At 36.5% G+C, this 24,528-nt stretch overlaps 1 protein-coding gene across 1 annotated transcript in view; it reads right to left on the minus strand.

The window, feature by feature from the left end:
* Positions 1-526: 526 nt before the first annotated feature.
* LOC139739911 (uncharacterized) overlaps positions 527-24,528 on the minus strand; it is a 36,708-nt gene continuing 12,706 nt past the window's right edge. Inside the window, exons 2-7 of the mRNA XM_071650512.1 lie at positions 12,933-13,149; positions 10,316-10,376; positions 9,427-9,617; positions 4,735-4,825; positions 3,524-3,699; positions 527-859 (exon numbers count right to left, since the gene is read on the minus strand). Coding sequence (XP_071506613.1) covers positions 669-859; positions 3,524-3,699; positions 4,735-4,825; positions 9,427-9,617; positions 10,316-10,376; positions 12,933-13,149 — 927 coding nt within the window. The 3' untranslated portion in view covers positions 527-668. The remainder of the gene's footprint in view (positions 860-3,523; positions 3,700-4,734; positions 4,826-9,426; positions 9,618-10,315; positions 10,377-12,932; positions 13,150-24,528) is intronic.

The raw sequence follows: 24,528 nt of genomic DNA on the forward strand, positions 1-24,528 counted from the left end.
TAATTTAAGGGGTTTGGAGCCCCTGGGGGCAACCAGGTGGGCCATGGTGCCCATTTGAACAAAGTGAGATCATATCCCCCTAGGGATACTACCTACCAAGTTTAGTGAAAATCAGACATGGGGATCTCAAAATAAAGATAAAAATTTACAATTTAGGCCCCATTACATGTAGAACCTCTCCCCTGGGTCCCAAGGGGGGCACCCCTGATTCCCCCATGAGAACAAACTTGAAACTACAGTCATCAATGTACTAAACTCATAGTATTAACTAAGCCCTATCACTTCTGGTTCTGGTTAAGAAGATTTTTACAGATTCCTTGTTTGGTGAAAAATCGGTCATGGGGTTCTCAAGAAGAAGATGAAAATGTAAAAAGTTTACGCATGACAGACGACGCACGATGCAAGACGGACGCCGGACGAAGAGCGATCGCAATAGCTCACTTGAGCCTTCGGCTCAGGTGAGCTAAAGATCAATTTGCATACTTTTTAAAATGAAATTTTGAAATTCTGTGTAGAATTTCAGTATACCTCTTGATTTACATGCTTGAGGGGAAAGAGATATCATTAAAATATCCATGAATACCTTTCTTAGACAAGTTTAATTTCTATCGAGGTGGAATTACCCTTTCAATGCCATATACCCACACAGGAACATGAAAAGTAAATGTTTACATCTTGGTGATAGGTTTCAACAATTTGAAAGTGTTGTCCAATCCACACAAGTTTATGGCCGCATCCTTGGCATTGTCAGCCCTGCATTTTGGGCACTGGGTTGATGTGGACCACCACTCGTCAAGACACGCAGTACACCCCAACAGGGACTTGCAACAGGCTGATGCTACAGGCTTCTCTATTCCATCTGTAAAAAGTGGATTTACCAAAGTATAAAGTAGAAACAGGTATAGTATAAATACATTAAAATCTGAGTCACTGGCCTGGTTTCTTCATTGTGCTATATTCCACCAAAAATGTTATGAAACTTTCCCCAAAATCAAGCTTTGCTTTCAAGTCTACCACAGTATTCTGTTGATTTTTGTAAAAACAAGGCACTTGAGAGAAACATGTGAAAGCAGGAGAAAATAAGAAAACAAGAGCCTCAGTGGCTCACATGATGTCAATCAACCGTCTGTTGCAAATTAGAAATGGTAATTATTATCAATTTAGCAACTTCAGATCTTTTACCCCTGAAAATGATTCATAACAATTTGGTACGAATTTGAGAGGGCATTTTGAAGAAAAATAGACAAATATGTATTTCCTTTTAAATCTCTCCCTTCAGCATGTTAAACCAATACATGTACAGGGCCCTTATTGGAACCACCCATAGAAATGGTTTGAAAAACGTATACTCTTCAAAAAATCAAGTACAGTTGAACCTCTCTTATCCGGCCTCCCTTTATCCACATCTCTCTATTATACAGACGCAATCTCGACGTGATTTTTTTTTTTAATACAATGTAATTACGGGAGGAAAGGGGGATTCCCAACTCCTTGAGAACTCCTACACAAACACACATGAATTACATATACTTGATACATTTCTTAATAATTATTTAGGTAAATCATCCCAAGAATTTATAAAAGAAAATGATTTCATTCTTGCAAACACAAACCTCTATTTTGGGGTCTGTTACTGAGTGTAACAATGAAAAGGTTGCAGTATACACATTACTACATGTGGTACTACAATGGGCTACATCAGTACATGTGTATGTATGTACATGTATAAAGCATTGAGTCTCCCGTATCCGGCCAAATCCCTTATCCGGATGAGCCCCAGTCCCGACTTGTCCGGATACAAGAGGTTCAACTGTATGTCTAATTTACAACAAAATACAAACACTGCGCTATTTCTGGCTGTTTATTTGGGGGCCCCCTAGGACCACATTTACCAACTTATGGCTTCTCTACCATTAATGATAATTCAACTTAATCTTGTGTACAAATCTGTACATTATTCATTTTGAGGCAAACAATTGAAATGGGCACTTCTTTTAATAGAGTTCTTTCCAGAACGGTACCATTCCTGGGCCCAAATGGGCTACCCACATAAATACCATGAATAACTTATATTCTCCATATATTTGAAGTATCAGTAAACATAGAACATTGACTTGTCTGGAAAATGCCTGAATTTACACATTCTTCTTTATCATTTTTGTGGCCTTCTCAAGGTTCCCTGGAGACCATACGTCATAATTCTTCAACTTTGGGTTCCCTATCCCTAATATAAAAAAAACAATTTTGGTAAAAGTTTGAGCATGTATTCTGTATTTTACACAATTCAGGTTTCCGATGTATTAATCTGAACAAAATTAGTAATAGACTATTTGAGCTATCAACGATCAAAAGTGTAAAACATTTTAAAAACCTAGTTTATGTGTATATTTGTGAGTGAGGTTTTACAAAATATCTGAGGATGTATTGTGATTTACAAGGTAACTAGAAGAAGAGTTGACAAGAGATATCACAGAGTTGCCACTTTTTGCTTAATGGCATGATTACATATTCCAAACTAGAAAAGCACTCCGAGAGCACAGACCTCCACCAAGCAGTTACTTTCTACTAAAAAAATATGATCTTGCTCTTCCACAGAGATAAGTGATTATCACCCACTGAAAATTGCCCCATTTCCGAATAAAGAAGCCTTTGTTACGTCATAAACCCTCAGATGCGCGGCGCGCCTCTCCCCAGCAGAAACTAGAGCATGCACTTTAGTGCGCGCATGCAAACCTCAAATACGTGCAGCCTGAACTCCCAAGTTCATTGACCCTACCTGCCAAAATATCAAAAATCCTTCATAAATTCCCCCAAAATTCTCAGATCACTACCAAAAGTTAATCATTTGGTACTTGTGTCATTCTCAACCTTTCCTGCAAGTTTCATCCCAATCCGTTAACTACTTTTTGAGTTATTTTGCACACGGACAAACTAACTAACTAACGAACGAACGAACGAACGAACACACAAACCAACAGTAACGAAAACATAACCTCCTCCCTTGGCAGAGGTAATAACAATTTTTGGTGCTTGTTTTTCACATGAAATTTTGATATGTTGCACAGGTAACTATATTAATTATAATTACCTCTGCAACAGATCATCCAAATTTCATGTGATATAAAAAAAGAAACACACACACACTCAAAATCATGTTATCAAGACTATAATTACAAGACAGATCCATTTTCTTGCACATGTTTTCAGAAAAGGACAGCTTGAGGACCTAGCCCTTACAGGAAGATAGATGACAGAATGTCACATGGGCGGCTACGCCTTACATACTTGGGATGGCTGCAGAGAGCCTTTGGTATTGCCCCCTTGAACTAATGAAGCGCTGCAAGAATAGAGAAGAAATGATTGTCGCACAACATCAGGATCTCATATGGCACCCAGATTGATTAATTGTGGCAATGGTAGACCCCCCTCCCCCATATATAAGCTATTGTCATTAAGTACTCAATAACAAGGATAATTTCTTTTCTTTTTTTACAAGAAAAATATAATGCACATGTAGCTATACCTTTGCAAATTACACATGACAGTGAGTCCTGCAAATGCCGCATGTCAGCCAGACTGCAAGGCAGCATGACTGACACCTTATCTTTCTGTGCTGCAGCGGAGGCACACTCTACTAACTGGAGAAGAGTATCCTCCACCTCCATCAGAGACTCTGTTGTCTCAGCTAGTTTGGGTTTCCTGCAAAGGTGAAACAAAGAATAAAGGAAATAATTCAAGGAACAATGTTTGCATAGACTTGAAGACATGCAGTGTTCCGACAAGAATTTGGTGTGATAATTTACTTCACAGTGGTTTACCCTGCAGTAAATCAGTTTTTAACAAGACGCAATCCACCAAGCAGCCATTAAAAAAGAGGAATGTTGTCATTTGGTTGAAAGTATGTTTAACACAGACATACCGGTACTTTTTATGTACGGGTGACCCAAAATGACCTTTGACATCATGGCCAAACATTTAAATATTTCATTCCGAGGTCATCACAAGTACATACCCTGCAAATCTTGCGGAAATTGGATTGTTTAAGTTGCATTATAATCCCTGTAACCTTTGACTTCATGACCCCAAAATTTTATTTAAATTTCTCCCTTCAATATAAACCCACCCTGTGAATTCATTGAAAATTCTCAAGTTATCTTGTATCAAGCTTATGACCTTTACCCTTTTACCATGTGACCCCCAGATTCAAGAATTTCTTGTTGAAGTCATGAACACATCCAGCAAATTTAAAGAAAATCCTATCATCCATTGAAAAATTACTGGGATATTAAGATTATCTAATTCACTCTATTACCACTGTGACCTTTCACCTTTGACCTCATGACCCCAAAACTTAATCGTTTATTTCTTACCACATCATACACAAATTGCATCAATCTCTTTTACCTCATTATCAACATACCCTGTCAATTAGGTGAAAATGTGATCCTCCATTGTAGAATTATCACTTGTTTTGATGCATTTTATGACCGAGATTAAACAAAATCTATCATTTTTAATAACATTTTTGTAACAGACCAACAAACCAACGTGAAAAGTGATTACTATGTCTCTGCCAGAACTTCATTCAGGCAAGTCAAAGAGCCCTAGACACAAGCTGTATAATTTTTGACATCTTGCCATATGTTTTAACTTATTTGAATTCACAATTCATTGTACTAAATTACAAACAAAATAAATTTCAATCTTTACACAAAAATATATGAAAATAGTTACTTTGCCCGGCTACTGGTCTCGTTGAAACTGGCAAAGTCCACATCTGACACTGCCTTTAAGATGCGGGATGGCATGGCCCAAAATGCCCTCTCTGAAATTGTTGAATGAATACAAAAATCAGGAAATTAGCTGTCATTTATTACTCCAAATTTTACTAGGCAGGATATCCACTTGAGATGAAAATTAAAAAAAAACCCCACATAATCAGGTGTAAAATTATGATAGTAAATGAGAGATTCAATGCAAAGTTAAGATTCTTTTCATGTAAATTCTAATTATGTACATTGTAGAGCCACCTTGCATAAGTCAACGACGCATAAGTTGAATAATCGCCTAAGTCAAAGGTCTATCCAAGTTCTCTTCTCTTTGTATTCCATTATTTTAACCCCTCATTATCAAATCAAGTAAAAGGTATTTCTTCAGTCCCTACAGATTCAACTTAGGCACAGCGCATAGTTGACTGTATCTGTGACGCACACCTCAAAACGAACATGAAGTCACACACACTGAAAATAAGTGAAATGGGTTAACCTAGCCGAACTTGACTTTTTCATATTTTCTGAAAGAGCGGGTCTTCTTTTACATTATGCTTAAATTTGGTATTCTAAAACGGGCAGGAAAGTATTTTTTTTAACAGTTTATCTCGAACATTTTTGGTAGAATAGTGTGATTAGGTGTGTCTCTAGAATCCCTTTTTCATTTCTGCAAAACCTTGTCCACACTCTTCACTTTGGAGCGTGCAACTGCTTTGAAAGTTGGTATTAATTATGGACAGAATGTGATAAGGAGGCATTTTAATTTCAATTTAATCTGATAATTCCTTCATTGTTGTTACTCTGGTGGTTTACTTCCTGTTTTTTGTCCCATTCATTGCACAGCCAGCATGGTTTGGTAAAGATTATAAAGCGCTTGAATAGACATTGTACTTCAGAGCCTCTTTTCTCAGTTCACACTTTTCCTGAGTTTGTGCTTTCTATCCATTATTTAGATAGGTTAGGAGAGTCCATTTGATTTGAGTTATACATCATTTTAAAGCTTAAAGTCTACTCTTTCAGAATATGGTCTGAACTAAAAATTCATGTCTGGCAACTTTTTATTTGTTTTGAGGTGCAGGGTCACTGTAGATTCCAATTTATGAATCCAAATTTTAAAAGTACTTCTAGACATTTGAACTGAATAAGTGATTTTGATGCCATGGAAAAACAGTGGTATAGACTTTGTATAAAAGCAAGACGCTATAGGAGTTTAATAATACCTGAGCTGAAGGATGAATTTCATGATCAACACAAGCTCACTTTGTTGCAACATCTCCTTAATGAATATTTGCATTTTGGAGAGATGCTCCAACATGTCTGCCATGTAGATCCTATTTGTGCCCCCACCTCCCATTAAAAGAAAAGAAAAATTGATCCAAATATGAGTGCCCAAACAGGGTGAATGTGAGAATTTTTATCTTCAACCTATGAAGGACCTTCATCATGAATAACTTGAATGTACTGTATATGCCATATATTTCGCGAGTCTAAATTTTCGCAAATCCGGAATTCCCGACTGTTTCGCGAGCAGTTAAATTCGCGATCATGGAGTCCTGTACTGAAAGGACATATGTACACGCGATCATAGTCAATATTTTCGCGTGTCTTTAATTTCGCAAATAGGACCCAACTTGCAAAATTCAAAGATCTTCTTCTCATATCCAGAAGCAGATTAGTCAAGTTATTTTGTGTGTAGATACCTGTATAAGTGAAGAATGAAAGTTGTTCATGACAACTCATGGGGTTGCCCCCTTGGAGCCCTATTGGGGATTCAAAGTTTGAGAATAGGGCACTTCAAAGGAAAATTATATTTGTTTACATATTTTGCAAAATACTTGGTCAGATTTTATCAAAAGTTTGTAGGAATCATGTTTATGGGCAAGGGATGTCATTTGGTCCCTGTAGTCCCATGGGACAGGGGGTGGAGGGGGGAAGGGGGGGGGGGGGGGGGGTTGGGTCCCAAGGAACAAAACTTAGATTCAATCAAGAGGTATGTCATCAATTTGAATTATGAAATTCCACACCCACCACCCAGGGGCCCATGGGGCCATTCCAGGTCATGTCATGATTCCTACCAGGTTTAAATAGAAAATGACCACCCATACTGAAAAAAAAAACTCCCTTGAAGTGCCCCACACAAACATATCACCCTCCCCCACCCCATGGGAAGTAACCCAGAAACTGTTATGAACAAACTCAATGTGTACTTAACAAAACACATGTATCTTCATACAAAACAACTTGATTGTTCAACTTTTGGATCAGCAGAAGATTTCAGAGTTTTGCACATTTTGGGCCCTCCCCCTGCACCCCCAAGAGGATCATACAGTACATATCATTAGAACTATGTGTCGCTTGCCTATGAGCAGGGCTCGACATTAGCAATGGCCCGTGGCCACCAAAAATGCATGTGGGGCCACCAAAACGTCAGAAATTAAGATTCTGGGTGGCCCGATTGGGCCACCAAAAATTTGTATTTAAGCACAATGTCAATGTGTTTTCATATCCTGAAAACAGATATCATATTTCTGTGAGATTTCAGAACTAATTAGCTAGCCATTTTGTTGCAATCGGGGCACAGATTCTAATTGTAGAAAGAAATTTGTGAGCAATTTATCACCTGAAACATCAGGTGTTTTCATGATACCCGTACCATTTAGGTATTCAATTTTTTTGAAGTTTAGCAACCGATTTAACTTACATGTTTTTTCTTTATTTCTTTTTGGGCCACCAGATTTCACTTTCATACCACTCAAAAATTAAAATCAATGATTTTGGTGGCCCAATTGTGCCACCAAGAAAAAAAAAGTTAGTGTGAAGTCATGCCATAAGGCATAAGCATGACTCCTACAAAGTGTGGATAAAATCTGACAAGGCATTTTGCAAAAGAAGCAAGCAAATTAGGGAATGGGGCATTTCAAGGTGAAATTATGACAACCCAAAAGACAACCCCAAGAGTTGTGATTAACAACTTTCATTCTTCACTTAAAAGGTGTCTACACACAAAATATCTTGACTGATCTTCGTCTGGATCTGGAGAAGAAGATCTTTGAATTTTACAGAGCTTTGCACATTGGGAGCCCTCCCCCTGAGCCCCCATGGGAGCTACACTTATCATTTGAAGAATTTTGGATCCCCTACCCATAAGGATGATTCCCTGCAAGTTTGGTTAAAATCCATCCATCCATTCTGGAGAAGATGAAAATGTAAAAGTTTATGACGCACAACGGACAAAAACGGATGGCAATAGCTCACTTGAGCCTTCGGCTCAGGTGAGCTACTGAAAGTAACAAGGGCTATTCCATATACTGGGACCCCATCGGGCCTGAACTTATCATTTGAACAACTATGAATTCCTTGCCCATAAGCACGATTCCTATGAAGTTTAGATAAAATCTGACCAAGCATTTTACAGAAGAAGCAAAGAAATACAATTTTCCTTTCAAGTGCCCCATGCCCCCCATTCCCTAATTTTGAATCCCCTATAATGCTCCAAGGGGGCCACCCAAGGAGTTGTTATGAACAACTTTGATTCTCAACTTATAAAGGTATCTACACACAAAACAACTTCACTGATCTTCTTCAGGATCTGAATTTGAATTTTAGTGAGTTTTGCACCTTGGGGGCCCTCCCCTGAGCCCCCATGGGGCTGCAGTTATCATCTGAACAAATAGGCATTCCTTTCCAATAAGCATGATTCTGATAGTTTGGATAAAATCTGATCAGGTCTTTTGCAAACGAAGCAAAGAAATATAATTTTCATTTGAAATGCCCCATTTCCTAATTTTGAACCCCCAATAGGGGTCCAAGGGGGCCACCCCTGAGCCCCCATGGGGGCTGCAGTTATCATCTGAACAAATAGGCATTCCTTTCCAATAAGCATGATTCTGATAAGTTTGGATAAAATCTGATCAGGTCTTTTGCAAAAGAAGCAAAGAAATATAACTTTCATTTGAAATGCCCCATTTCCTAATTTTGAACCCCCAATTGGGGGTCCAAGGGGGCCACCCCAGGAGCTGTTATGAACAACTAATTCTTCACTTATAAAGATATCTACACACACAGAACAACTTGACTGATCTTCTGGATCTGGAGAAGAAGATCTTTGAAATTTACAGAGTTTTGCACATTGGGGGCCCTCCCCCTGAGCCTCCATGGGGGCTACAGTTATTTTTTGAACAACTTTGAATCCCCTACCCATAAGGATGATTACAGGTCTGCAAGTTTGGATAAATCCCTCCATCCGTTCTAGAGAAGAAGATGAAAATGTAAAAGTTCATTGACGACCCTGAATGCACGGCGGACAATGGACGCCGCGGCGCGCCGGACAAAAATGGATGGCAATAGCTCACTTGAGCTGAATGCTCAAGTGAGCAAATAATTAGTAAGATGAAAATTGGCAACTCTCAAACTTGTTCAAAGTGCATACTATTTAATGTAAGGGGCACACTAAGCAGCTCTACATCCTCATTGCTTCATAAGTACTGGCAGAATCTTGGCAGACAAACATCACTTTCTTGTTTGCTTACATCATGACACAACTGATTCAACTGGACTTTCTTCAATAACTAGAAGCATTGCAATTGTAAACACAACAAAATCTCAATGCCTTGATTCCATCTAATAAACCCCAAGATTTCATGAACCATAATTGTACCTCGAGTTGCAGCAGAGTCGACAACCTCCTTGTTTCCTGAATCCAGGAGGATGAAGGCGTCGGGGGACTGCAGCTCCTCCTGAATTTTTTCTTTGACTGTCTCTACGTTAAACTCTCCTGTGCGGAGAGCAAGGAGAAGTATCTTACTTGACCTGAAGTTCCCACCCTCCAATGCAGCAAGATGAATTTTTCTAAAAATGAATGAAAAAATGAGAAACATCATGAACAGTAATGTAAGTTTCATAACACATTTCTCATATTTTCTTCGAACATTATCAAAACACTGAAACAATGCCCCTATAAAGTTTGTACTGTTACACAAAAAAAAAATTCCACAGGAATAACAACTGTGCCCCCCCCCCCACCAAAAAAAATAAAAAATAAAAAAAACATTGGTTTAACATAATATGACAAGCACTTGTACGTTCTGTGAAACAAAAAAAAAAGAAATAAAAAATGAAATGTGTAACAACAAAAGTGAGCTGTAACCCCTCATGCTAGGTAATAAATAAAAAAAAAAAAAATATATATATATATATATATGAATATATAAATATACATGTCATATATATGAAGGGTTTGTTTGCAAAAACCAATAAGACCATTTTTGAAGATTTTGAAGTACGGTTTTTGTAATAATGTACAAAATAATACCTTTTAAATGACATATTGGTCGCTACATATAAAGTTATATTTTTGAAGTTATGGTCAAAAGAAGCACAAATTTTCTCATTATTCTCTTTATTTTTCTTGACCTTTAATCGCAAATATCTCCATTTGGCAAATATGGACTTATCGGTTTTTGCAAACAAACTCTTCATATACATATATATTGTATGTATATGAACTGGCCTTTCCTGGATGATGTCAGTGGCAGAATATAACATACCGCTTTACTGGTTTACTCCCACTTGAGCGATGTGGCTGCATCAGATAGGAAGTAGATGAGCCTGAAAGAGATAAATAGAATTACTCATAGGAAACTCCGAGCAATTTGACTCCATGCAAGTCAACTTGATGCCTTCACCTGTCTTGCATCACGAGTCAAGGTATTTATTATATATCACAGTATCAACCAACCCATAGATATAATACTATGTGCATCATTTCATTGTACACAAAAATGCTTCTAATATTTCCCAATTTTGTTGCGATCAATCGTAAAAGTCAACATTGGCGGAAATCCCTTTCAAAATTTGGAGGTACTAATAAGCCTCCATTAAATCTACAATGAAATATGAATTGGTAATTGCCATGCCAGCCATTGCAACTCACCGGAGGTCAATCAATTCTCATCTATTGTACATTAAACTAATTATAATATTAGGCCCTCACCCGATGCCCCCATGCCATGGGCCACATGCATCAATTTTGTAACTTTTGATCCTATTTCCCTAATGTGTATTTCCTCTGGCACTGTCCATCTTCAGCATGTTACCTCCTGTAGTACAGGGAGCCTATGGGACCACCAAGAGGAATGTCATAAAAAATTCAGTCTTCAAATCATGAAGCATCTACAAAATGTAAAGACTGTGCTATGCCTGGATGTGGAAAAAACAAAACAAAACATTACTTTAGACATAGTTCGGTACAGGAATATGCTCATTATTTCTACAAGCAAAAAATCTAAAAATTTGAAATTTTAATGTGTAATATTTAACCCTTCTGATACGCCAGACGTCTACTCTTGTCCATAGTATTAGTTTCAATTTATAAAGCGCCTAATATAAATCACCCTTAACCCAAGGCTGATACTAGCACTTGCCCGCTTGCCCAGGGCAAGTAAAATTCCATAACAGGCAAGTGTAATATCAAATGTTCAAATATACTTGTCCAATTGGGCAAGTAGAAAGTTGATCATCAAATATGGAAGATAAAAAAATGTGTCCAAAATTGACCTAATTATTCACCATTTCATTTATACTTGGAGCTCTACTATACACGTATATAGATGCCCTGGAGCAGGCTATACAAACACCTTGTTTGTTAAAGTTAATGATGTTTATCTTCTTTTTTTTAATGTATTGCTACATTGTGGGCAAGTAAAGTTTTCATTCACACAAGTAAAAATCTGATAGTGTGATGATTTTACAAAAGGGCAAGTCATAAAAAGGGTTATGTAAATGTATGGAGCCCTGTCTATGTATTATCCCAGTCATTGGATTAATTATTATTCCTGCACTCTTAAAGTACTCATTTTCATCTCCCTTGGGAGCATACATGTACTGGCCAGGCAGCCTCTAAAGAGGAACGCACAACCAAATTAAGCTTCAATAACAATGACATTAATATCCTACTGGGTATCCAATATACTCCTGGGTGAAAAGCAGCAATGTGGATAAAATGTCTTGCTGAAGGACATTAATGGCAGGCAATGGGTGATTTCAAGTTCGGTGCTAGTGCTAGTGCTAGTGCTAGCCCCCGAATAACAGCGTTAAATCGAGCTCCAACACCGACGGTCAGATTAACGAGGCGATACCGATCAAAATTATCGATCACCAGCACTAGGTGTTGGAATCACAGCTATAGCACCGCGAGCTCCGCGGTAATTGCGCGACGAAAAAAAGTGATTGCGCGTGATTACAGTAAAATATTAAAAGATGTAGACAAAATTGCTTAGTTTTAGGGACATAGTGGGGAAGAAATATTAAAATGCCACAAATTTCATCCACTCCCCAAAATACAACTATCTTAATTTTGCTCCCAGGCTCAGATTTATGAAGCCATGTCGAGAGTGTTCGTGTACGTTACGTGGGCGACCACTGCATTAGCATAGACTTTGCACGTAAAACGTGCATCTATTATGGACGTGAATATGAGTCTCGCACGGCAACGCTAACACCAGCACCGAACTTGAAATGACGAAAATGTTAATCCCTAGGGGCTAGTGTTAGTCAATGGTGAAAAAGCACGTAAATCGCTAACACAAACGGCGGAGCTCGGTTCAGCAGACGACATTCAACACCGAGCCCAGCACCAGCAACCGGAAATACGTCATAATTTTGAGGTCAACTCCCAACACCGACGTGATTTCAAGTTCGGTTTTATCACCGGTGCTAGTGCTGAGATAGCACTAGCACTAGCACTAGCACCGAACTTGAAATCACACAGTGGGTTTGAATCCGGAACCATCTGATTGGAAGACTTGCGCCTTACCAATCATACCACAGCACTCACAGACTACAGACAAAAATAGAAGTCCTGGCAAGCCAAAAAAAAAAAAAACAATGCATGCAAATTTAATAATAAAATTCACTTTGTGAAAAGTGGATTCCAAGTGTGATGTGTGTTCCAAATATCATGCCTGGATGCGTTCAGAATGATTACGTCTGGATTTATGCAAGATTTCCTCATAGACATGGGTGGGGGTTGTCAATTAATGCAAGCAAAACATAGTTATGTGAAATGATGTGATTATTTGACTGTTAAAACATGATTATACTGTTACACTAATTGAAATATTATTAAGAACAGCTTGCCATTATGTACTAAGACAAGACATTTACCTGGCACAGATTGGGACCTGTATTGCACAGGTGCTGCGGGGGGCCTCAGCTGGCTCGTGGGGGAGACTTGAGTGCAGGTCCTCTCCTGGCTGCTGATGGGGTTCCCACGCACTCTGTAATGAGTGGTGCTGGACAGTTCTATTGATAAGAACTGTCCATCTTCAGGGAACATGGCCTGATTTGTATCAGACACTAAAAAGATGGAATCCGGTTGTAACTAGTACAAAGAGGGTAAAAAACAACAAAAGGGATCACACTTTGAAACTAGGTATATCACAGGAGAAACAAACATAAATTGATTGAATATGAATTTAGATGGGAATTACTTCAACTTTTATGGAAATTATTGAAGATTGGAATCCATTTTGCATGTTAATCACAAAGATTTAAAATGTAACCAAGGCTGTAAAATGAATTATAGGATACTGTTATTAGAATCTTCCATCAACTGCAAGTACTAAGTAGAGAAATGTGAGATTAAATGTGGTTTTGTCGGCCATTAGATTTTGATTCGAAATAGGTCTAATTGCATTAAACATATGGATGGAAGCATTAGGTTCTGCAGTGAACTAAAAGTGAATAAAAAAAGAACATGAATTCTGTTTTCCCTAAAAAGTCATTCATTGACATATTCAATTATTCAAATTCATTCAAAGTAAAGATTAACTTGATGTAAGATAACTCTAAGATTTTCTTTATAAAAGGTTTTGGACTGTATGAATTACTGGTAGGCGATTCAAAATATTTTACTGAAAAACATTTTTGTGATGTTATGACTACTCACCCCCATAGTAACAAAGACCTATCCCTCGTTCATTTTAATGTTCGCAGCATGAATACAAATTTTGATAGACTAGTTATGCTCCTTAAGAATCTACATGACACATGCTCTGTAATCGGAATATCAGAAACTTGGTTCTCTAGCCCTCCTAGTACAGTTTATGATCTTCCTGGCTATCAACTGCTATTTAACAATCGACATAGCAAACCGGGAGGAGGAGTTGCAATGTACATTCCTGTATCATTGGAGTTTCAGTTTGTATCTGAACTGTCAGTTATGAGTGACGTACTAGAAACTTTGTTTGTTAATATTGTAATTCCTGGGGTAAAGAGCATGCTAGTTGGAGTAGTATACAGGCCACCTGGTGGCAAAGTAAATGATTTTGTGGAAGAAATGTCAAGAATTTTGTCAAACCCAATTGTTAACAATAAAAATATTTTTGTTATGGGTGATTTTAATGTGAATTTATTACATTATGATAATGAAAACTCTGTAAATGAATTCTGTAATTTTTTAAGTACTTTTTCTTTAGTGCCACTGATCAATAGGCCAACCAGAATAGTAGAGAACTCACAAACTTTAATTGATAATATATTTACAAATATGTACCCTCTCCCATACGCTGGTATTGTAGTTTCTGACTTATCAGACCATTTCCCAGTTTTTGCCAAAATGCCCATGACATTAAAGCATATATATGATGCTCCAAGTGATCAATATGTGAGAAAATTTAATCAGGAGAGTATATCAAAGTTTAAGAGAGAACTTGAATCTACTGACTGGAATGAAGTCTTGAGTGAGATAGATGTTAATAAGTCATTTGAAAAATTTATGGAAATGTTTATGTTATCATACAATCACTGTTTTCTATTTGAGAAAAAGCGTAAACAAAATTATAAAACAAAACCCCGTTTGCCATGGATTACAAAATCATTATTGAGGTCAATAAATAGGAAAAATCGGTTGTTTTATAAATATAAAACAAATCAGACTTTTGAATCTAAACAAAAATATATTGTTTATAGAAATATACTGACATCACTACTGCGCAGGGCAAAGAAAGATTACTATCTTTTTCAATTCAATTCTGTATGCAATAATGTAAAGGGAACATGGAAAGTTATTCGGAATGTTTTGAATGTAAACCCCAAAACTTCGGGTATTCCAAAGCTTGTAGTGAATGAAGAAGAAATTGAAGACAAAAAAGATATATGCGAAGCTTTTAATGAATATTTTTCTAATATAGGTGTTAATTTATCATATGCAATTCCAGATATGCAGGACACATACAAAGATTTTCTGGATAATCCAAACCCCAAAACATTGTTTTTAATTCCTGTAGTAGAAACAGATGTGCTTGATATTGTAAGTAGCCTAAAGAGGAAAAAGAGTCCTGGGTATGATGGAATTAGCAATGATTTGCTAAAAGAAATTATACAATATATAGTAAGACCCCTTACTCACATTTATAATTTGTCTATCGTTTATGGTATTGTGCCCGATAAAATGAAAATCGCAAAAGTTGTTCCTATTTTTAAAAAAGGGAATCGTACAGAAATAGGTAACTATCGACCTATATCTTTACTTACAGTTTTTTCTAAAATTCTCGAAAAACTTGTATACTCTAGACTTATTGCATTTCTTAAATCATGTAATATTTTTTCTACTTCTCAATTTGGTTTTCGTGAAAGGCACACAACATCTCATGCTATCTTGTGTTTAGTAGAGAAAATAGCATCTGCCCTAGATAATCATCTTCATACTATTGGTATATATTTAGACTATTCCAAAGCGTTTGACACTGTCAATCATGATATCTTGTTGCATAAGCTCTATTACTATGGTATAAGAGGATCAGCACTTGAATGGTTTAAAAGTTATCTTAGAAACAGACAACAGTTTGTACAACTAAATGGTATTGGTTCTAGAATGCAGTCTGTCACCTGTGGAGTACCCCAAGGGTCTCTTCTAGGACCGCTGTTATTTATTCTCTATGTAAATGACTTTCCAAAATCATCAAATGTCTTTTCTTTCTTGTTATTTGCAGATGACACTAGTATTTTTTGCTCTAACAAAGACCTGCGTGTCCTGTTGGAGACAGTAAATATGGAATTACATGGATTAACTGATTGGATTCATGCCAATAAGTTATCCTTGAATCTGCTTAAAACAAAATACATGTTATTCAGTAATAGAGACACCTTAATGCCTGGTCCTGTAATTTTTGATAATGTTCAGATTGAAAGAGTTATATCAACCAAATTTCTTGGCATCCATATTGATGACAAGTTGAATTGGAAAATGCATACAACTCACCTTTGTAATCTTCTCTCTAGAAATGTAGGTATGATGAACAAACTAAAGTCTTTTCTTCCAAATAGCATTTTGGCTATGCTATATTCATCTTTGATTTTGCCTTACTTAAACTATGGTGTATTAGCTTGGGGTGCTACAGCCAAAACTCGCTTAGAAAAAATTTTGCTTCTTCAAAAGAGAGCTGTTAGGATTATGTCAGCAGCAAATGCACGTGCTCATACTGATACGCTGTTTTATGGGAATAATGTTTTGAAAATACAAGATATTTATCTATTGTATTTGGCATCCCTCATGTATCAGATCAATAATGGTAATGTGCCCCACGCAATAGCGTCCATGTTTGTTAAGAATGATAGAATACACAATTATTGTACAAGACAGGCTGCTTTATATCATTTCACATCAGTCAGAACCCAACTCAGAAATAACACTGTCGCATTGGCAGGCCCAAAATACTGGAACTCTCTGCAATCCTCTTTTAGACAGGCCATTAGCCTATCTGGATTTAAACGTAAGATGAAATCTTATCTTCTTGACAGATACAATGAATCCTGATGGTTTTTTTTTTTTTTTTGTATTACTGTACTTCAGATGAAATAACTTGCATAGTTATAGATACATTTTTGTGCATAATGTGAGTCTGTTTTATGAATAGCAATTGGGACCTTTTTCAAATTGTTGTTTACTGAGGTCCTACTGTACAAAAGATTTGTGTGACATGCAACTTGTGTCAAATATTTTGACCTTCTGTGTATTGAAATTTGAACCTGTACATTTTTTTTTTTTTTTTTTTTTAATTTTTTACACTGAAATTTGTCAGAGGGAATACATACAGGCGTGTACATGTGTTTCCACTGTTGATAAAGTTCCATAAATTGTAATCTTTAAATAGGGCTGAGTGTTAAATTCACATCTTTATGAATAATCAGATATATGTAGGCTCTTTGATATAATCTGCTTTATTGGTTGACATTTTTTTTTTTTTTTCATTGATTAATGCTGAGCTACATCTTAGTTAAGCACTGGATATCTTGTAAGTCATTGCCTTTATTTCACCCTCTTTAGTCTTGTCCCTGTAACTGTGTGTTCAAGTCCAAGTCATTTTTTTTCTTCCCATTATTCAATCCCATATTCTGTTTTAAATACATTTTTTTTTCTTTTAACATCCGTTAGTGTGCTTTCTCCCCCCCCCCCCCCCCACAATTATCATTTCATTTTCGCATATTGTATGTATATATTGTACATAGTTTTCAGGCTGAATTTTCCAGTCTTGTGTATCTGGTGTGTTTTTTGTTTTGTTTTGTTTTGTATTTGTAAATAGGAGTTTCTGCAATTTACAAGCTTTGCTTCTCAGCAGGACTCCTATCTTTTCCACCTCATGTACTAGTATATGTTAACTCTTTTTAGCTATCTGTCATGTTTGTGTAATCATTGATTTCTTGTCTTCACCCAATACTGAGGTATTACAATTTCTGTACTTTGTTTTCTTGGTGGAATTGAACAAATAAATTGAATTGAATTGAATTGAATTGTATCGTCAGATCATAATATACAGAGTAGTTCCAGTTATACTCTTTGAAAACAAAGGCATGAATTAATTCATTTTTTCATGCTCGACATGTCAGGCGCTGGTTAGACTCGTGAATTGGTGCATTGATCTGCTCAAGTTGGAAATAATTATAATAATTGGAATAGGACATATCACAATGAAGTGTTCAATTGACAAATCAAATGACCATGACTTATGTCATGACTGAGTAAAATCAGGCCGATCGAGTGCGGCATGCATGGGGCGCCAAAAGTACCAGTAGTGATTCCGTTACGAAATCAATGATTTTGTAATGAAATCAAGTTTACAAAGTGATTTTGTGAAATGTCACAATCGAAACCAATATCCTCAACTGATTTCGTGACGAAATCATTTTGTAAACTTGATTTCGTAACATAGTCCTGCCCCCGCGCCTGCGGCAGAGTCCGCCTGGGCTAGGTTAAGACTTTGCGCGGTTGCGACATTTAATCAACATCGTGCTCTAAATTAAAGTTTTTTACGACTTTGATGATGAACGATCGGAGTGAAATTTTGTGAGTTTACAATGAAGATGTGAATCCAAATGACTGAGATAAAAATGTTCTAACAATATCAATGTTTAGATTAACAACAATGTGAAGTGCGCTGATGCCTCAGGAGGGCACCGGGGGTTACTTTTGAGGGGGATGGGGTTACTCCTGAGGAGGAGGGGTTAGTCATGCGCATGGCCCCCCGTGTGAGTGGGTTTCCTGGACTGACATGGATGCTACGTACACTAGTACGTACATACGCAAAACACATGTGAAGCAGCAATCAACACCACGAACAACATCGTTCGTTTGGTGATAAAATAATGTTTTTTGAAGTCAATAGATTGATCGTTCAATGTGCCTTGTATATACAATTTTCATAATCATTGTTAATTGCATTTCTGTATTTCAATGTGCTAATCGCTATTTTGTACCATCTACAGACCTAGATCTAACGTTAGACTCTAGTAGGCTTTGAATATGGAAAACTATAAGGCACAAATTTAACTCGATTTGCATTTCATTTTCGGCCCTTTCATGCGAGAGAAAAGTGACGCTGTCGTGTCGGTGTTTAAGTCTGGTGTTTAGCTATCGATCAAGGACAAAGTAGACTCTATAGTTAAATTTACTGGAGCTTAAACCGTCCTAGCCGGGCTAGATCTAGGATTCTAGGCCTCAGCTGTTTGAGCTCAGATTATTAAGGGCTTCGGGAGGCTCATAACACTATGAAACTCTAACACTAACACCATATAGATCTAGACTGTACTGGAAATTACCCATTGAAGATCATTACAGTTTACACAAGTAATAGTAAGTTAGTACGAAAAGAAGTTCCAGAAAGGCTTAATTTCAGAATACCCCCCCTCCCCCATACGTCTTCCAGTGGACCAGACTAGAGGAACTTAATGCATTGAAGTGAATGCCTCGTATAACAACACTGTCTAAGACATATGGTCATTGGTGCAAATTTAAGTACAGTCATGTATTTACTAATGCAGTAATGGGGCCCGGGGGGCAGGGGATATTCTGCAATTGTTCCGGAAATACTCGGTCACAAACCTTGATAAAGCTTAGTCTTACCTTGAATATTCGGGAAAGGTTTTTTGCACGTCACTGTGCTGAAGGGTTAAGCGCAGCTGATCTGTGTAAAACACACTAGTAAACGCCATGATGAACTAGAACTAGCTACCTGCAGGTGGATATGATCGGAGCTGGGTACTTTCCACGTCACGTCGGGGCTAGACTGCGCTGGCTGAGGTCCTATATGCAATGCATACGGTGAGCAGCAGCGCACGGAACTCGGAGGGGACTTTTGGGGATATGGTGTTGCTGACAAAACAAAATTAGCGCGCCAGCGGGAAAGAATAGTCTCTGATCAAAGCCAGTAAACATTAATATTTTTGTGCTCTCAATCCTATTCTATTAAATGATTGAAAGTTAAATTTCCGGAATTAAATTCTGTTAAAGTGAAAAGGCCTAATAAATCGGCATTGGAACTGCATAGTTTGAAGGTACAGAAGAAAAGCAAAAATATCTTCCTTTTTTTGCACATTAAAAAAAAAAAAAAAAAATCATCGCAGAGGGCAGTCTTCATTTATTCGTTTATCCGTTTCACAGAAGCAAAAACAAATAAACAGAAAAACGAAATCTGAACAGGTATTCATTTTTTCATTTTTTAAGAAGTACAACGGAAAATTAAATCAGAAAAACGTGTTTGATTTGTTGATTTACCTGTAGAAAAAGGTAAAAAGAAAAAAAAGATTTAAATTTCTGTTTTTGTAATTTATCATTATTTCATTCCTGACAGAATTATCTACCAATGATTGTATTTCTGTTTGAAATGCCAAAAATGGAAACAGTATTTTAATCAATATTCTGTTTTTCCTTTTTCTGTTTCACAAACGGAAAAACGAATTGTCTGAATGTACCTTGATTACACTGCGCACGATTTCAGTATTCAAATTGGTTAGAAATGAGGTGCGATTGAGTGATATATCCTTTCTTACAAACGATCGAACGTGTTACCGCAAAGGATGAATAATGTATTACAACGAAACCACATCCGCTTCTTCAAAATGTGCTCAAAACATGGAGCTTTACACACTGCAAACATGGAGGTGTATAACTCGTTGATCTTCACGCTCCCCCTCCTGTGCCTCCATTTTCCATAACTTTCATCTTTTGTCATGAAATCATATTGTCGTTGGTGTAAATATCGTTGTTTTTTTCCACTGGGGTATTTATCATTCTACATAAAAAATAAATATATTCATCAAAACACATAATACATCATAATATTTCAAACAAAGTGATTTGTAAAACAGGCAATGAAATACTCAGTAGACCATCTTATCAAGAGAGCAGGTGTCTAAACACACCACATATTTTCGTAGCTTATGATTATTTCTTACAATAAGATTTTCCTTACCATAATATACCCATATACTATCTTAACATAAATCAAAACGAGGAATCATTTCTTTTACTAGTATTTTACAATCATAAATTTCATATCTCACAAGCATTTAGTAATATAATTCAATGCTGAATATTGTTAATACAAAAAAAAAATAATTCATTTTCCGTCATAAATGTTATTTTTAACATTCTAGTATAGAAATACATAATTAATGTATCTCTGAGTTCCATTCACCTCTGTTTGGAGTAAAGTTTATCGTGGCCTCAAACCCCCAATACATCATATGCGCTGTATATATAAATGGATGCTAATATTTCGAAAGGATTCGTTCTGTTGCTGCTACTAGTAAACCCTATTTATTATGTCGGACATATTTTCTAATGATTGTGGTGTTTCTTTCATAATCTTACCTCGCATGTAGCAAAAGTAAAACCACTTTAGAGTGTCAAAATGTGTGACCCAGTGTTACAATGATCGCGACTAGTGAAGAAATATTGAAACGGTTCACTGCAAAAAGTCCGGTGTTAAATAGTAAACACCGAGCTGGTGTTAAATTTTCCGTGCTCATTTATGGTGTTAAATTAACACCTCCGGGTGTCATTTCCAGATTTTAAACTGTTTTTTGAAGAGTTTCTTAGTAACTGCACTTCTTGTTGATTTTTAATTTAAACAAGACGATCAAGAATTTTACATTAAAATACTAGATTTTTGAAAAAATGTGAAAATAAATTTACACCAAAGTAACACCAGCTGGTGTGGTCTCTTATTGAAGCTGGACGGGTGTTAAACCATTGATATTAACACCAACAAATATCAAATCAACACCATGTGGTGTCATTTTTGAATTAACACCAGTACAGTGTCAAAATAACACCAGGTACAGTGTCAAATTAACACCACGAAGTGTCAGGTGAACACTTTTCAACACCATCACAGTGCATTTTTAACACCTGTGGGAGTGGTCCTTTATTGAAGTTTGATCGGTGTTAGATTTAACACCCGTGGTGTTAAATCTAACACCAATGTTTTTACAGTGTTGTTTCATTTCTGGCAGTCTCAAGAACTATAGAACCATTTACCGCTCGTCTTTCAAAATGACATCAGGCAGAACATATAGAACACACTCATAATAATTGTGCATCATGATATTACATGATGTGTCATTTTAGAAACAAAAACAAATGTAATACTAAACATGTTGTTTCAGGACGGCATAGAGCTATCGATACTAGTTATGTTCTTGAGAAGGCATTTAGCTTTTTTCTTCCGAGTCTTTTTTTCTTGTCTGTAGTTTATTAAATGTTGTTTATTGTTTGTTTGTTTTTTGCCTCGTGTGGGCTTGTCAGTACAATAGAAGGTTTTTTGAAGAGATGTCGTGTTAGGATCGAGATAACAGTGCTGTTTTATGCCTACTCAATTAGAATTCACTAATAATCAAATCGACCTATTTATATTCTAAACAACTCCTGTGACAGAGACTATGGCCGCTAAAGAGGATACTAGTATAAGGACGTGTGATTCCAGTCTTTAGAGAAAAAAAAATTCGTGAGTAGTACTATCATGAACTCTGAACATATTGGACACTATGAATGCTCACCTTGAAATAAAAACATTAAACGGAAGGTATTCCTGACAACCGGACGGATTGCCTAACATAGCAATGACTATATACAGCATATCAGTCTGGATTCCAAGAACTGTATAATTTATGTCCGTGGATAAACGGTTCTACAGCTTTATAATATGTTACTGAGCTTTCTCTTGAAAATGGGGAAAAGTGAATGATGATGATATATGATAATAATTCAATTCAATCATAGTTTATTTCCAATCAACGAAAATCAAAAACATAGTACAATGTATACATGTCATTAAATGATATTGTTCAAACGCTTGCAAAAGATTCATGTAATATACGAGACAAATTATAGAACAACATACATGTACAATAATAAAGAGGAACACTGTACAAATACTACGTGGGCGAGCGGAAAATAAATTCGATCATGGAAAATAGTGATCCACTAAAAAGCAAAGCTTGTCGGACGTGGATCGCTAGATAAATAATGAGTGAATGATATACTATTCTATAACAATATACATGTAGTTATTTTGAGATACACAGGTCGGGAAAAACATATAGAATACCAATGCTATAGTGCCCGGACACTGTTCATTGAACCACGTGTACCGGGAAAATATGACAAGGACAATACATTCTTACACACATTCAATTACCCACACGCATATACACTGTTGGACGCGAGACAGTACCGAGAGGAGAGAAGACGGTAACAATACAAGTCTACGAAGAACAATAGACAGGAAAGGAAAAGGAGAGAAGAAAGAAGAAAGAAGAGAGGTCTGCACACAGAACACGCCAAGTGCTGCGACATCAGGATAGGTGAAAGCTCAAGCATAAATTATAGCAATTTAAGTTATCTAAGATTATAAGTAGAAAGTAAATGTTTTCTGAGTTTATATTTAAATGTGACAAATTTGGGGGAATCTTTTAAACTATTATCTAAATTATTCCAAAGTCTGGGTCCGGTATAAAGAAATGTATTTTAGGCATGTGCGTTTCTCATTAACGGAAGATGGAATTCGTCGGATCGTCGCGTGGGATAGTTATGAACATGACTGTTTCGATGAAATAAATCGTGGAATATTTTAGGTAAAAAGGTACTGTTGTAATTAAACATAAACTGACCAAGTTGAAACACATACAAATCATTTACTTTTAATATTTTATGGTCAGAAAACAAAGCATCTGTATGTTCTCGGGTATGTAAATTAAAAACAATTCTAAGCGCTTTCTTTTGCAATAAAAGAAGTTTATCAAGTAACATCTGATATGTATTACCCCAAGCAAGAATCCCGTAGTTTAAATAAGGGAGTATCAAACTAGAATAAAGAGTTAATAATGCAGATGAAGGAAAATAATATTTTAATCTATTCATTACGCCAATGTTACGTGAAATAATTTTACATATGTTATCAATATGATTCCTCCATGAAAGCTTGTTATCAACGCAAACACCAAGAAATTTAAAAGAAGAAACTTCTTCTAAGGGAGTAATATCAAATGTTATATTGCCTGGGAGGCTATCTAAAGAATTACTAAAAAGCATAACTTTTGTTTTTTGAATATCTAATGACAATTTGTTTGCGTATATCCATTGTATGACCTTTATCAATTCTTCATTGACTGTTCTTATTAAGATATTTGGGTCAGGGTGGGAAAAAAAAAGATTAGAGTCATCCGCGAATAATATGAATGATAGTTTCTCCGAGGATCTATGAAAATCATTAATATAAATAATGAATAACAATGGGCCTAATAAACTCCCTTGTGGAACACCACATGCAATTGTTTTACTTTGAGAGTCAAAGCCGTTGACATGTACAAATTGGGATCTTTCTGATAGGTAACTCGTGAACCACTCCAAGGCCTTTCCACGTATTCCATAATGAGACAGTTTGGCGAGAAGTATTCCGTGGTTAATCGTGTCAAAAGCCTTGGAGAAGTCCAAGAAGATACCTATTGTGTGTGAAAGTGTGTCGAGTGCGTGTGTGACTTTGTCGATGAGGGCAAGTAGTGCGTGTGTTGTGCTGTGATTTTCCCTGAATCCAAATTGAAAGTTTGAAAATATGTCGCAGGTTTTAAGAAAACGTACTGTCCTGATGTAGACTATTCTTTCAAGAATCTTAGAAATAGAAGATAATAAAGATATGGGTCTATAGTTATTGACATCATCCTTCTCCCCTTTCTTATAAATAGGAATTACTTTCGCAATTTTCATGCTATTTGGCACATGGCCAGTTGCAAGCGATGAGTTGATAATATGTACTAAGGGATCCACTATTTGAGGAATTATGTTTTTTATCAAATAGTTGTCAATTCCGTCGTGGCCAGGACTTTTACCTTCTTTCAAATTGGCAACAATCTTTATTATTTCTTCTTTATATGTTGGGTCAAAAAATATAGTTTTAGAGTTAGGTATATCTAAAAAATCACTAAA

This window comes from Diadema antillarum, unplaced genomic scaffold (genome assembly GCF_040938485.1).
Source record: "Diadema antillarum isolate AM-2024a unplaced genomic scaffold, OU_Dant_1.0 seq00000821_RagTag, whole genome shotgun sequence".
Lineage (NCBI taxonomy): Eukaryota > Metazoa > Echinodermata > Echinoidea > Diadematoida > Diadematidae > Diadema > Diadema antillarum.